This window comes from Cherax quadricarinatus, chromosome 9 (genome assembly GCF_038502225.1).
Source record: "Cherax quadricarinatus isolate ZL_2023a chromosome 9, ASM3850222v1, whole genome shotgun sequence".
Classification (NCBI taxonomy): Eukaryota; Metazoa; Arthropoda; class Malacostraca; order Decapoda; family Parastacidae; genus Cherax; species Cherax quadricarinatus.
This window is the reverse complement of record NC_091300.1, coordinates 22,807,026-22,822,403: the sequence shown is the minus strand read 5'-3', so window position 1 is coordinate 22,822,403 and position 15,378 is coordinate 22,807,026. Positions and strand designations below refer to the sequence as shown.

At 37.6% G+C, this 15,378-nt stretch overlaps 1 protein-coding gene across 1 annotated transcript in view; it reads left to right on the top strand.

Moving 5' to 3' along the window:
• Duox (dual oxidase) overlaps positions 1 to 15,110 on the top strand; it is a 120,034-nt gene extending 104,924 nt beyond the window's left edge. The window contains exons 16-25 of the mRNA XM_053772807.2: positions 3,298 to 3,461; positions 3,577 to 3,767; positions 3,995 to 4,178; positions 4,787 to 4,955; positions 6,848 to 6,985; positions 7,283 to 7,493; positions 7,942 to 8,106; positions 8,429 to 8,584; positions 10,998 to 11,126; positions 13,531 to 15,110. Of these exons, the coding sequence (XP_053628782.2) occupies positions 3,298 to 3,461; positions 3,577 to 3,767; positions 3,995 to 4,178; positions 4,787 to 4,955; positions 6,848 to 6,985; positions 7,283 to 7,493; positions 7,942 to 8,106; positions 8,429 to 8,584; positions 10,998 to 11,126; positions 13,531 to 13,659 (1,636 nt within the window). The 3' untranslated portion in view covers positions 13,660 to 15,110. The remainder of the gene's footprint in view (positions 1 to 3,297; positions 3,462 to 3,576; positions 3,768 to 3,994; positions 4,179 to 4,786; positions 4,956 to 6,847; positions 6,986 to 7,282; positions 7,494 to 7,941; positions 8,107 to 8,428; positions 8,585 to 10,997; positions 11,127 to 13,530) is intronic.
• Positions 15,111 to 15,378: the final 268 nt, after the last annotated feature.

Below are 15,378 nucleotides of genomic sequence, written 5' to 3'. Positions count from 1 at the left end.
AAATGCTGGGAGCAAGGGGCTAGTAACCCCTTCTCCTGTATAGATTACTAGATTTAAAAAGAGAAACTTTTGTTATTTTTTTTGGGCCACCAAGATTGTTCAACTGCCTCCCACCAAGCATTAGGGGAATTACCAGTAAATCCCTGGCTGCCTTCAAGAGAGAGCTGGACAGATACCTAAAGTCAGTGCCGGATCAGCCGGGCTGTGGCTCGTACGTTGGACTGCGTGCGGCCAGCAGTAACAGCCTGGTTGATCAGGCCCTGATCCACCGGGAGGCCTGGTCGTGGACCGGCCTCAAAGGGGGCTTGATCCCCGGACTTACCTCCATACAGACTTCCAGCCTATGTGATTAGGTTTGTTGAAAGAATAATTGTTATATATATATATATATATATATATATATATATATATATATATATATATATATATATATATATATATATATATATAACAATTATTCTTTCAACAAACCGGCCGTATCCCACAGAGGCAGGGTGACCCAAAAAGAAAAAACGAAAGCTTCTCTTTTTAACTTAAGTAATGTATACAGGAGAAGGGGTTACTGGCCCATTGCTCCCGGCATTTTAGTCGCCCCTTACAACACGCATGGCTTACGGAGGAAGAATTCTGTTCCACTTCCCCATGGAGATAAGAGGAAATAAACAAGAATAAGAACTAGAAAGAAAATAGAAGAAACCCCAGAGGTGTGTATATATATGCTTGTACATGTATGTGTAGTGTGACCTAAGTGTAAGTAGAAGTAGCAAGACGTACCTGAAGTCTTGCATGTTTGAGACAAAAAAGACACCAGCAATCCTACCATCATGTAAAACAATTACAGGCTTCCGCTTTACACTCACTTAGCAAGGCGGTAGTACCTCCTGGTTGCTTGCTTGCTGTCTACCAACCTACTACTACAGGACGGTAGTACCTCCTGGTTGGTTGCTGTCTACCAACCTACTACTACAGGACGGTAGTACCTCCTGGTTGGTTGCTGTCTACCAACCTACTACTACAGGACGGTAGTACCTCCTGGTTGGTTGCTGTCTACCAACCTACTACCTAGGTTAAATATTTGTTATATTAAAATCCAGAGTTTATTCCCTGGACCTCAGCAGTGAAAGTCGCTCCTCTCAGGACAACCACTGTAAAAAAATAGTAAACTTCCAAGCGTTTTCGTGCTTCCTCATGATAGAAATCACGATAATGTCCCTTGATAATGGGAGAAATCACGAAAGCACTTGGAAGTTCACTATTTTTTCACAGCGGTTGTTCTGCATATTGTAATATCTGTTTACTGTGATCTTATTGTATATATATATATATATATATATATATATATATATATATATATATATATATATATATATATATATATATATATATATATATATATATAATTTAAATTGGAAGACTCAACAGTGTGCGACTTCACAGTTTTGAACGAGTTACATGATAGAAACAAGTGTTCAGTTACTCTGCTCTATATCAGCTACATCGTAGGAATACCAATATGTGCTGTTACCTTCTTAAGAGTTAGTGTGGGAACACCTATCATGTGCTGCTATCCAGTTGTGCGAGAATTGTGGTGATTTCCTAAATAGGCTGACTGATACCAGCCGGACGGAGGATCGAGCCTCAATTACATCGTATAACTGAATGACCCTCACGGGTTTTACACATCATGAAAAATAATTTTTGCACGAGTTACATTATGAGAACAAAAGCTAGTTTCTTTCACTTTCATATTAGCTCACACGAAGATGGGTTGTGGTGGTGGGTGGTATGGTTGTGGGTGGTGGCCTGGTGGCTAAAGCTCTCGCTTCACACAAGAAGGGCTCGGGTTCGATTCCCGGCGGGTGGAAGCATTTCGACGCGTTTCCTTACACCTGTTGTCCTGTTCACCTAGCAGCAAATAGGCACCTGGGTGTTAGTCGACTGGTGTGGGTCGCATCCTGGGGGACAAGATTGAGGACCCCAATGGAAATAATTTACAGTCCTCGATGACGCACTGACTTTGTTGGGTTATCCTGGGTGGCTAACCCTCTAGGGTTAAAAATCCGAACGAAATCTTATATACGAGGGAATAAAATGTCAGCCTGAGCCGGGAGACTCCGATAGGGCAGTGAGGACAGTCAGACATTCCACCAAGAATTTATTAGTTACAGGATTTTAAGGGTTTTCTTGCAACAGGGCTGGAACTACTGTTATCTCAGTTATAATTAACTAAACTACGGGCGCATCGTGGAGAGCTTTCCAGTAAAATATTTTTACTAAAATGTGCTCGTTTAGGTGGCACTGTTGACCTTTGAGGTCACCACTGAAGTTGGAGAGATGAAGGGATGGATTCTTTAGAGCTGGGGGAGGAGGGATGGGGAAAACCCAGCCATGAGCCAGGCTGACGCACGAGGTCTTAGTTTCGTGGGTGGGAGTTGTTGGGGGGAAGCCGGTCCAGGTTACTTTTTTTTCATAATTACCGTATATTAGATACGTTTTGTGAATACAACATTTGAATACTTTTAACGTGAAGTGGTGTTTCTCATACATTTTGTATAAATAATTTTACCTAGAATACCACCCACAATAGCCAGGTAACTGGTTTTACCGCTAGGTGAATATGGGTGTAAAGAAACTTGCTGATACGTTGCCACGGACTTGAAACCAGACCAGTCGGCTCGCAACCCTAAGGTTTCAGTTTAGAGCCGAATTATTTAATCAAGTTGCAGGTCATCCCCACCAAGTTTAAGTTAAGAAATAACAGGGTAAAGCAGGATGGTGGTTATATATCAGTACATCCTCCAGGTTAATTTAAGGTAAAAATAGTGGAAGGTGACGCGTGTGCAACATACGTATTGTTAATGCCGAAACGTTTAGCCTGTACAACAAGCTTCATCAGTTGAATACAGAGGTGATAACATGTTCTGCTTATTATGTCTTGTGTTTATCATCTTGTTGGTATTGTATTTCAGGATACGGGAAACTAAGACGAGAAATACATACTGTAGTCGAAAAGTAATGCGGCTGTCACCATTCATTGCTCTCCAAAACTAATAATTAAAAACTATCCTGTAGAAAAGATAAATGCACAGTTAATACCTTGTTAGATTTGTAATTTTCTAGCCTTAGATGGGAATTATAATACAGTTGGTAGATATGATGTGCGTAAGTAATATTCCCGTAGGGAAGATTAATATTTGGTTTATACTGCTCCTTGGCTGTCTGTTAAATTTTGCTCAGATTAATATTTACATTATACAAAGTATTATAATAACACTTTTGTGATGTTCTCTCCACTAGGATGACCAGCTTCCACATTTCTGAGATCAGGGAAAAGAATCGTCACTGGGTCTTCAAGAAGTATGATTCAATAGCCACGTTCCTTGAAGCCAATCGTCAAAACGTCTTCTACCTCTTTGTCTTCTATGTCCTTACAATTGCTTTCTTCTGTGAACGATTTATCCGTAAGTGTTTTTTTTTTAACTAATTAATAAAGTCTGCGTGCTGTTAGTTTATATTCAGATATATTTGTAATAAAAAAATATCTAGCTAATGAGTGATCTAAACCTGTATTTACAGATTACTCCTTCATGTCTGAGCACACTGACCTACGACACATCATGGGAGTTGGAATTGCAATTACCCGTGGAGCTGCCGCCTCCCTATCATTTTGCTACTCTCTACTACTACTAACCATGTCCAGGAACCTCATTACCAAGCTTAAAGATTTCAGCGTCCAGCAGTATATTCCACTTGATTCACATATACAGGTTGGTGTTGCAGAGCAATTGCTCTACCTGTATAATACTCGTTCTCACTTCTACTTATACTGAGCAGCAACATAGGCAATAAGATTCAGTTGTACAAAAGCTACACTCAGATGATGAAGATAAATTTATTCCTAATGAACGATCACAGCCTAAAGAATCAAATATGGGTATCTGGATATAAGTATTAATGTCAGCATTCTGACTAATTAATTTTATATCTTTTGCAGTTCCACAAGATTGTAGCATGTACAGCACTCTTCTTCAGTATTTTACACACGGTTGGCCATCTGGTTAATTTTTACCATGTGTCAACCCAGCCCGTTGAAAATTTAAGGTGTCTGACTCAAGAAGTAGCATTTGCCTCGGATCAGAAACCTACTGTGGGTTACTGGCTCTTCCAAACTTTAACTGGTGTGTATGTTACCATTCTTTTTAATATTGTTGCATAATGTCAAGTGACAGGTTGTAAAAGGCATATAACAGATGTGTGGCAACTTTTGATAACTGTCTTGTGTGCCTGTTTTCATTTGTGAGAGATGCATGTTAAGTTGCTACTGCTGAGCCTTTATATACTAAAATAAATCTAAAATGTGTTATTTTCTAGGAGGTAATAAAGGCAGGTAAGAGGTGTGCGGTTATGCTCGGTGTGAATGAGCAGCAGAGTAGTAGTCAGTTTGTCAGTTGGCAATTATTTAGCAAATAATAGTGAGAATAGTGACAGTGATAAATAGTAAAACCAATGTTTAGGTTTGTAATAGTCTGGTGCGGTGTGGTGTTATAGTTTCCATGATTACCAGCTCAGCTGTGTGATTTTACTTAATCTTCGACTGTAGCAAAAATATCTCGAGTCCATTGTACAATATATTAAAGTAAGTTTTAATTGACTTGTTTTATAAGCTTAAGATGGTTTTAGAATTGAAATTTTACATTGCCCGGCATTTTCCGAAGCTAAACACTTTTTATAATTTGTGATATAAAATGAGTCGTTTCTTAACTGTAAATGCGCTTTGTTTCTTTAGGCCTGACTGGTGTAATCCTGTTCGTCATCATGTGCATTATCTTCATCTTCGCTCATCCAATGATTCGTAGGAAAGCATTCAAGTTTTTCTGGGCAGCACATCAGTTATATATCTTCCTTTATATCTTCAGTCTCCTCCATGGTCTGGCTCGCCTCACTGGAGCCCCTCGGTGGGTAATTTTTTTTTTCTTTAAGTGAAATTCGGATTTAGATTTAACTGTTCTCGCAATTTTAGTAAATAAATGTTATATCTAAATAACCTCACGACAATAACCTCTACTATTATCTCTTTCTTATAGACATGTATAGTGAAGTCGCAGCCTGTCCCGTGAAAAAAAATGGATGGATAGTTACTATCTGTTACAAACTTTATTAATAGACACGTTGTCTTTTATTATATACATAATTTTCAGTGTATGCACACGTTAATTCTCAACAATATGCACTTCCACTATTTTTGCTTGTATGGAGCATTAGCTCTTGGCCACACCTCTTGAGCCTCAATGTATTACTGGTTTCTGGCGTCATTTCTGATTTTAAAGCTGTGTAAAGTGTTTACCTCAACTACCACAATCAATCAATTTCATTTATATCCCTACTGCCGTAAGAGCGAAGAAGTTTCGCTTAACGTCCCTAGAAATTGTTTCAACGTTATGTCCCCTTTTGTTCTTGGGCCTCGTATTTCAAACACTGCTCATATCCATCTTATTTTTTAAGGTTCCTCTGCCGTAAGATGTATTCCCTAATCTCTTACAGGGCCTAGGATGGTTGCAAACCTAGGCACTTGTTCTATGAGGTTAGGTGAGGTAAGGTTCGTCAGGAAACAGAATTGTATGAAGTCTCGTGTGTTACAAGATTGAATCTTGTTAATAAAAATTCAGATACTTTGAACGATGATGTAAATTATTTGTTGCATGTTTTCTCTCGTGTTAAAAGATGGTATATTTTGACTCGGATATTTAGGACACTAAAGACTGATATGGTTTAACTCCCGCATGACCACCTCTATGATATAAGATGGCCTTTTTGGTTAAATTATTTCAGACACTGAAGACTAAAATAGTTTCTCCTATTCAGACTGTTACAAGGAAGCGTTTTCCACTAAAACCTTTCATTCTGAAGACTGACATGTTTATCTCATGTATGAATTATTATTATTAAAGTGTGAGCAAAGTGAAATTTATGAAGAGATTCAGGGAAACCGGCAAGCCGGACTCGAGTCCTGGAGGTGGAAAGTACAGTGTCTGCGCTCTGAACGAGAGGGTGTTGATATACTGCAGTTTAACTGTAGTGTAGACGCACCTCTGGCAAGGCAGTGATGAAGTGAATGATGATGTGATGAAAGTGTTTTTTTTTTTTTTTTTGGGGGGGGGGGGGGTCACCCGGCCTCGGTGGGAAATGGCCGATGTGTTTAATCATACGATCACTAAATCCATAGGGGTCATACATCACCTGGAAATTGGGAGGTAATCAGACAGTCGAGAGAAGGGAGCTTAATTACCCTGGATCAAAAGTCCTCTTATAGCATGAAGGCGCCCCTGTTTCCCTCTCCCTGAAATATTTTAGACAAGCTCATCTGCACCTATTGCTCAAGTGACGATGTTCTAACATTCTAACAACTGCAGTGTCAGCGTCTATTGGACGGCTTTGCGTTCTCCATACACATGATTCTAATATAAATAAATTATAATTCTCAGTTCAGATACTTTGTGGCATCTGTGTAATTTTTCTTCCAAAACCTCATATTGCCTTAAGAGTAGAACGGTTTGTACACTAGAAATGTTGTAGTGGTATCTAAAACTAGATAAGTTTGATTCGTTGACCGAGGTCGCTACTGCTAATGTCAACTTAAGTTTGAAAAACTTTATATTTTGATCCTTTACTCGTCGATAGTAAATGATATTCACATATTCGTGATTGTAACGAGAGGGAGGGGGAGGGGGGGAGAGGGAGAGGGAGGGAGGGAGGGAGGGAGGGAGGGAGGGAGGGAGGGAGGGAGAGAGAATATTTGAGCCTCAAACAATCTATGAAAATGTTCTAATATAATCAGTGTTTGTTTCAGATTCTGGATATTCTTCGTTGGTCCTGGTATTATCTACACACTTGACAAGATCATCAGTCTTCGTACACGATACATGGAGCTTGACATTATTGAAACAGAGTTGTTACCATCTGATGTAGTCAAGATCAAATTTTACAGGTAGGATGTGAAAATTGTACACACTTTGCAAATGTGTATTGAAAGTGCTCTAAGTGATTGATAGCTAAACTGGCTTTCTTGCATAATTTGGTTGCTTTTATGCAAAGCTCAAGCTAATAATTCGTCTTTTGATAATGAATCCCAAAAACAAAATTAAAATCTTTTAATTGGTTAAGCCCACCATCCCGTTATTAGCCCCTTTCACTCGACTATTACTGTATATTGTCATTAATTATAATGAACCTACGAGGGTAATACAGCGCAGGCATTGTAATTAATAATAATTAATTTTCTCAGACCACCAAACTTCAAGTATCTGAGTGGACATTGGGTGCGACTTTCTTGTACAGCCTTCCGCCAGACTGAATACCATTCCTTTACATTAACTTCTGCACCACACGAGAATTTCCTTTCCTGCCATATAAAAGCTCAAGGGCCATGGACGTGGAAGCTTAGGAAGTTCTTCGATCCTCACAACTATATTCACGATGAGGAAAATCCCCCTAGGGTAAGGCTAGAGCTCAGAAGCACTCTTCAACCTACTTCAGGTCTAATTTTCTAAATACTGTATGTGTGTATATATGTTTGTATGTAATATAATGTATGTATTCATGAATAATTTTTATATCTGCATTTCAATAGGTTTTAAAGTATAACATTTTTTGGCAAAAATCAGTTGGTAACTGTGTAAATAAATTTTAATTTGCAAGCAGCCCAAGTAGGTAGGTAGCCCTAATTATATTAGAGGTCTTTAAGGTCTATCTTGCAGTAAATATCCCTTTATAATTCGTAAGTAAGGACACATTACACTGTACTAAGGCCTGACACAGTAGATCACTACAGATACCAGAGTCCTTGATCCCATTTCCCCAGAAACCAAAAATGTTGACTAGGCAGCTTTAATTTATAAGAACATGCACATTATAAAGCCTGCAGTAAAACTTTACTTTTCATAGATACGTCTAGAGGGTCCATTTGGTGGTGGAAACCAAGACTGGTACAAGTTTGAAGTTGCAGTGATGGTTGGAGGTGGCATTGGAGTCACACCCTATGCATCCATTCTTAATGATCTTGTCTTCGGCACCTCCACCAACAGATACTCGGGTGTGGCCTGTAAAAAGGTTATTAGCACTTTCTGAACTTTATTATGCCTTTACTTGAAATATTTTCATCTCATGAACATTTTTTTTAACGTTAATTCTTCGATCATTGTTTTAAAGGTTGTAACTCAGATTATATTATTGTTTACATTTAACATATTTTTCATTATCGTTTTTTATGATTTGGTTTAAATTCATTCACAGAACATTTTCATAAATGAATTGTATTTTGCTGTTTAATTTCACAACAGTTTACTAACATCATTGTGCATAATTTTTTGGTAATTTATTTACCTGATGTCTCAATACAGCATAAATAAATTTAATTCCAATGTTATTTCAGGTATACTTCCTGTGGATCTGTCCAACACACCGGCAGTTTGAGTGGTTCATTGATGTCTTACGGGATGTTGAGAGAAAGGATGTAACTAATGTCTTGGAAATGCACATTTTCATTACACAGTTCTTCCATAAATTTGATCTTCGAACTACTATGCTTGTAAGTCATTTTATCTTTTATATTATATGCCTCTTTGAACATAATGTGGGTAAGAACAGTAAATGTATTTTGTTTATACAGTATATGTACCTTGTATATATGTATATTTTTTTTTAATTTGTAGGAGCATTATTCTCACAAGTTTACCTAGAATTCATCATTGATACACAAATAACCTGTACATAATACAATGAAACTTGTTATTATCATGTCGAAACGAAAAATAAGATCTTCAAGCCTTGGGGTAGCCATCAAGTTATTAAATGGAGAGTTAGAGGTATTAGGAAGATGGAGGGAATATTTTGAAGAATTGTTAAATACTGAGGAAGATAGGGAAGCTGTGATTTCGTGTATAGGGCAAGAAGGAATAACATCTTGTAGGAGTGAAGAGGAGCGAGTTGTGAGTGTGGGGGAAGTTCAGAATGAAAGGGGGTAAGGCAGCTGGGATAATGGGATAAAGATAGAAATGTTAAAAACAGGCGGGGATATAGTTCTGCTGTGGTTGGTGATTTTGTTTAATAAATATATGGAAGAGGGTAAGGTACCTAGGGATTGGCAGAGAGCATGCAGAGTTCCTTTGTATAAAGGCAAAGGGTAAAAAAAGAGAGTACAAAAATTATAGGGAAAAAGTTTGTTGAGTATACCTAGTAAAGTGTATGGGAGAGTTATTATTAAAAGAATTAAGAGAAAGACGAAGAGTAGGATAGCAGATGAACAAGGAGGCGTTAGGAAGGGTAGAGGGTGTGTAGACCAAATGTTTCCAGTGAAACGCATAGGTGAACAGTATTTAGATAAGGGTAAAGAGGTTTTGTGGCATTTAGTGGATTTGGAAAAGGTGTATGACAGGGTGGATAGGGGGGCAATGTGGCAGATGTTGCAAATGTATGGAATAAGAGGTAGGTTATTGAAAGGGGTGAAAAGTTTTTACGAGGAGAGTGAAGCTCAGGTTAGAGTATGTAGGAGAGAGGGAGATTATTTCCCAGTAAAAGTAGGCCTTAGACAAGGATGTGTCATGTCACCGTGGTTGTTCAATATATTTATAGATGGGGTTGTAAGAGAAGTGAATGCTCGGGTGTTGGCAAGAGGTGCTGGGTTAAAAGATAAAGAATCTAACACAGAGTGGGAGCTGTCAGTTGCTCTTCACTGATGACACCGTGCTTTTGGGAGATTCTGAAGAGAAGTTGCAGAGTTTGGCGAATGAGTTTGGTAAGGTATGTAAAAGAACATTAAAAGTGAATATAGGAAAGAGTAAGGTGATGAGGATAAAAAAAAATTGGTAATAAAAGACTGGATATCAGATTGGAGGGAGAGAGTAAGGAGGAGGTGAATGTATTCAGATATTTAGGAGTGGATGTATCAGCAGATAAGTCTATGAAAGATGAAGTGAATCATAGAATTGACGAGTGGTGCACTGAGGTGAGTGGTGCACTAAGGAGCTTGTGGAGACAAAGAACTTTGTCCATAGAAACAAAGAGGGGAATGTATAAGAGTATAGTTATACCAACGCTCTTATATGGTTGCAAAGCATGGGTGGTGAATGTTGCAACAAGGAAGAGGTTGGAGGCAGTGGGGATGTCGTGTCTGAGGGCAATGTGTGGTGTGAATATAATGCAGAGAATTCTTGGTTTGGAAATTAGGAGGAGGTGCGGGATTACCAAAACTATTATCCAGAGGGCTGAGGAGGGGTTGAGGTGGTTCGGACATGTAGAGAGGATGGAACAAAATAGAATGACTTCGAGAGTATATAAATCTGCAGTGGAGGGAAGGCAGGGTAGAGGTCGGCCTAGGAAAGGTTGGAGTGAGGGGATGAAGGAGGTTTTATATGCGAGGGGCTCGGACTTCCATCAAGCATGCGTGAGCGTGTTAGATAGGAGTGAATGGAGACAAATGATTTTTAGGACTTGACATGCTGTTGGAGTGTGAGTAGGGTAATATTTATGAATGGATTCAGGGAAACCGGCAGGCCGGACTTAGAGTCGTGGAGATGGGAAGTACAGTGCCTGCACTCTGAAGGAGGGGTGTTAATGTTGCAGTTTTATAACTGTAGTATAAGCGCACCTCTGGCAAGACTGATGGAGTGAATGTTGGTGAAAGTTTTTCTTTTTCGGGTCACCCTACCTTGGTGGGAAACGGCCGATGTGTTAATAAAAAAAATTAATAGTTTTTACTGACTTTAGTATTTTGATAGTGTTGTGATTTTGCAAAACTGTTTGTCATGTTAAAAACTCGAGATGTATGAAAAGTTTTGGGAAGGATAAGGCTTGAAATACACTTAAGGCAAAGTAACTCCAGCATGGAACATGTCAGAAACAGATAACCTTGATAATACTTGCACTTTTATGAAGAGGATGACCACAAAAAATGAACTGTGCGCGCTAATTCAAATGTATTTACCAATAACTTTTTTTTTCAGTACATATGTGAGAATCACTTCCAACGACTAAGCAAGCGAAGTATGTTTACGGGGCTCAAAGCTATTAATCATTTTGGTCGCCCCGACATGACGTCATTCTTAAAATTCGTACAGAAGAAACATAGTTATGTAAGTATTAAATTTTTGGAACATTATTTACTCCTAAATTTCATGGTAACAGAATTATCTTTTAAAATGGCCATTTAAGCATGAAAATTGGAATGAACATTGTCAGTGGGCCATTGCTCTAAGCTGATGAACCATTTGAGCAAAGATGGCCACTAGTTTCTGTAATGTCCATTTTCAATACTGAGAATTTAGTTAATACCCAACCTAAATCCAAAAGACAGCCATTTTTTCCAATGAAATTACCTAACTGGCGATGTGTGTGCAAAATACTTGCTAATGTCTATATTTGTGCTTTATTTTTGTCACTAAATTAATTCTGGTAACCAAACTCTTGACACGTACAGCTGCATTATTTTATGTAGATTATTATTATATTCATGGGGAAGCGCTAAATCCATAGGGGTCATACAGCACCTGGGGAAATGGAAAACATTGACACTATTAAAGGAAGTGAAGCACAGGTCCAATTCCATAGATAAGAGTCTCCTCACTACATCAAAGAACCTTCCTTCATAGTTATGTTATGTAGGGCAGACCACAGTTTTGCTAAGTAACTAGTGATAGGTGGAAGAGTAATACAATATACCTACCACATATCATGTTATGTAGGGCAGACCACAGTTTTGCTAAGTAACTAGTGATAGGTGGAAGAGTAATACAATATACCTACCACATATCATGTTATGTAGGGCAGACCACAGTTTTGCTAAGTAACTAGTGATAGGTGGAAGAGTAATACAATATACCTACCACATATCATGTTATGTAGGGCAGACCACAGTTTTGCTAAGTAACTAGTGATAGGTGGAAGAGTAATGCAATATACCTACCACATATCACCTTGCTTAATCCCATCAGCAAAACTCTTCCCTGACTGGAGGACAATTGCCAGACTTCAGAGATCCCTCCTGGTAGGCAGCACATTTTACCATTCTCTTTGAGTTGGGATGGTCTCACCATCCTAGTTGTGCTTGCCTTTTCTCCTTGGATCAAACCTAAATGCCTTCCAATCCTTAGGTGCTATATGACCCCTGTTGATTTAGCGCTTCCCTCTGATTAAAGTAAAGAATAATGTACTTTGCAAAGCATTTGTACTTTAAAAATTTATGCCATAGCCAGGCTGGAATTGGATGTACCATGTCTTACATATTTGATATCTAAACTGTGTTAAATTATACACACGAATTCAAGTGACTGCTGAATAAATAGCCTCTTCAGTCATCCAGCAGTCAAAGAATTGTGCAGTGTTGACTTCTGGAGACTTCATTTGCATTTTTCATTGATTGCAGCAGCTTGGCTGAATAAACAGCTTCACTGTGTGGAATTCACATTATGATTCATCATGCTTTTTGATTAACTCTGTATCTGTCAAGGGTGGATAGATATGTTAGCGTGAACATGGCTACTTGCACCTTCATTGATAGACTGTGAAGTAGAATGTAATTTCAGAAAAAAAAAAAACTTTCCTACTTAGCACTTACAGTAAGTATTCTTGTCATTGTTATCAATTTATAAGGCATTTTCAATTGGTTTAACCTCTTAATAAACAGTTCAATATTCTGATAGTCTTGGGTTCTTCGAGATAAATCGGAGATCGCTGCCAGTTATTTTGTAGGTAATGGATGGTCTGAATAAAATGGCAGCAATCTTGGAAAGAATGGCCACCATCTTTAATTTTCAGGTGACTCAGTGGCTGAATTTGAAGAATGACCATAAAAGAATATCTTTGGAAACTTTCATCCTTGCATTACAATTTGAAAGATACGCAAAAAAAAATTTTTGCTTCACTATTTTGGAAGTTATTACACCTATATTTGTTCTGTTAGTTAATGTGTTAATTTGTTTTGAATAATACAATGTAATTAATAGACAGCAACCGCTCAGGGAGGTACTACCATCCTGCCAAGTGAGTGTAAAATGGAAACCTGTAATTGTTTTACATGATGGTAGGATTGCTTGTGTCCTTTTTTCTGTCTCGTGAACATGCAAGATTTCAGGTACGTCTTGGTACTTCTACACATATATATACACACATATACACACACCTCTGGGTTTTCTTCTATTTTCTTTCTAGTTCTTATTCTTGTTTATTTCCTCTTACCTCCATGGGGAAGTGGAACAGAATTCTTCCTCCGTAAGCCATGCGTGTTGTAAGAGGCGACTAAAATGCTGGGAGCAAGGGGCTAATAACCCTTTCTCCTGTATAAATTACTAAATTTAAGAAGAGAAACTTCAGTTTTTCTTTTTGGGCCACCCTGCCTAGGTGGGATACGGCCGGTGTGTTGAAAGAAAGAAAATGCTATTAAGTATTTTTTTTTTTTTTGCAGCATTTGTGTTCAAAAATTTCAGTTTCACGGTACATGTTCCTTTATAAAAGTATTATTAATATATTTAAAATTTTCAGGTATCTAAAATTGGAGTATTCAGCTGTGGTCCTAATCCCCTCACAAAGAGCGTGAGCACAGCATGTGAGCAGGTGAACCGGGGTCGTCGTCTACCATACTTCATTCATCACTTCGAGAACTTTGGATAACTATCCCAAGACCTTCCACTTTGGATTAGCTTCATCCATAATATCTCTTCACCCACAAACTTCAATGACCTAAGTTGTCTTATGGTCCAACCCTTGAATAGCATTTCTTTGATCAAACCTCAAAATTAACTACTCTGGTCTAGTACTCTGCACATCTAACACAATACATCCATTAAACTGCTGCCGTTCCCTTTCTCAAAGGAACAGTTCCATGTTGCGGTTATTGAAATTTTAGGCCAAACATTTTCTGGTTAATGTAGTGCACATTAAACTTCTGCTACTACCGTTCATATTCTCAAATGACCAATATATTATGTCGCAGTTGTTGAAAGGTATTGAAATTTTAGAGCAAGCAAATTTTAGTTAATGTAGCAAAAGTCGAAAATATCCATAAAAACTATTGTTTGCGATATAAATTTAAAAAAAATGCTGTTTAGAATGTAGTGGGTGCACTGACATTTAAAAGTAGCATTCTTGTACATAATTATCTTTTATATAATTTAGGGATAGGAACTATGTAAAACAGTATTCTTGAAAGCAGACATGCAATTTGGGTAACGAGTCTTGAACTGTATATTCACTGGTCTCCTCATGTTCATAATGCTATCACTGTATAATATCATAAAACTTTTTATATGGTTACTAGAAATTATTCTTAGTTACGTGTCTAGTCCATCGTGACTGGTTCTCCTAAGGCAACTGCAGTTGCTTACATTAATTTAAACAACTCCTTGTGATATAACAAAACTGGTACACGTTTCTTTGATTTCCACTGTGTAACTCGTGACCCGATGCTTGTGAAACGTGATAACTTGTAAGGGTTTATAAATACATATAAACATTGTTTGTCTGTGCAATATTTTATGTATATAGTTTTTCTATAAAGCCAGTCTTGCGTAGCCTATTAACCTACGTTTTCACAACTTCAGGATTTTAAATTTAACACCATGTTATTTGTATGGTTTTATATGGTAACCTTAGCCATATTTTTACTATGTAAATTTTAACGAAGGTTACTGTACTATCGTTTTCTCTGCTAAAATAAATTTCTAATCAATTTATAATGAAAAGAAAATATATAGTCTATATTTAAAAGATAGGTTACCCGTGGAAAAGCCAGGAAAATGGTGGCATAAGTACGGTGTTCATGCATTGTTGATATTGGACTTTGCAATTTAATTAAAATAATTCTGTGTTGTGGTGTATCTGAGTTTTGGCGGGTTTTTTTTTCTCCTTCAGGAGAGGAAACGTCAGTTTTAATCTAAAATATATACAACACAGAAAATAGTAATTTGAGTTTTTGAGATGGCTAAATGTATTTAGTGGTCTGGTTTTGTAAATAGGATTCGCACGAAACCGGATAGTAAATAAATTTTCTTTGATTTTAATATATAAAAAAGCTAGTGTCTTGATGCAGTGTTGAAGCGTCAAAATAAATTACTTCTGTGGAACTGGTTGCATTTTATTTTTACTCTCATAGTATTTGTCTGAATTAATAAAATTAACTTTCAATACCTTTTATAAAAAAATTAACTGTGAAGAATGCATTTTATTACCCTTAATAATGTTTAGCTCTTGTGTTAATTACATTTACATAGTTAAAATGTATTAAGTGCTGCAAAGAAAAAAATTCGTGGAAGTATTCCCTTTAAGGGAATACTCACATGAAGGGCTCTTTGATTAATTGGACTTCTCCCCTTCCTTGTATCTAATTCAACT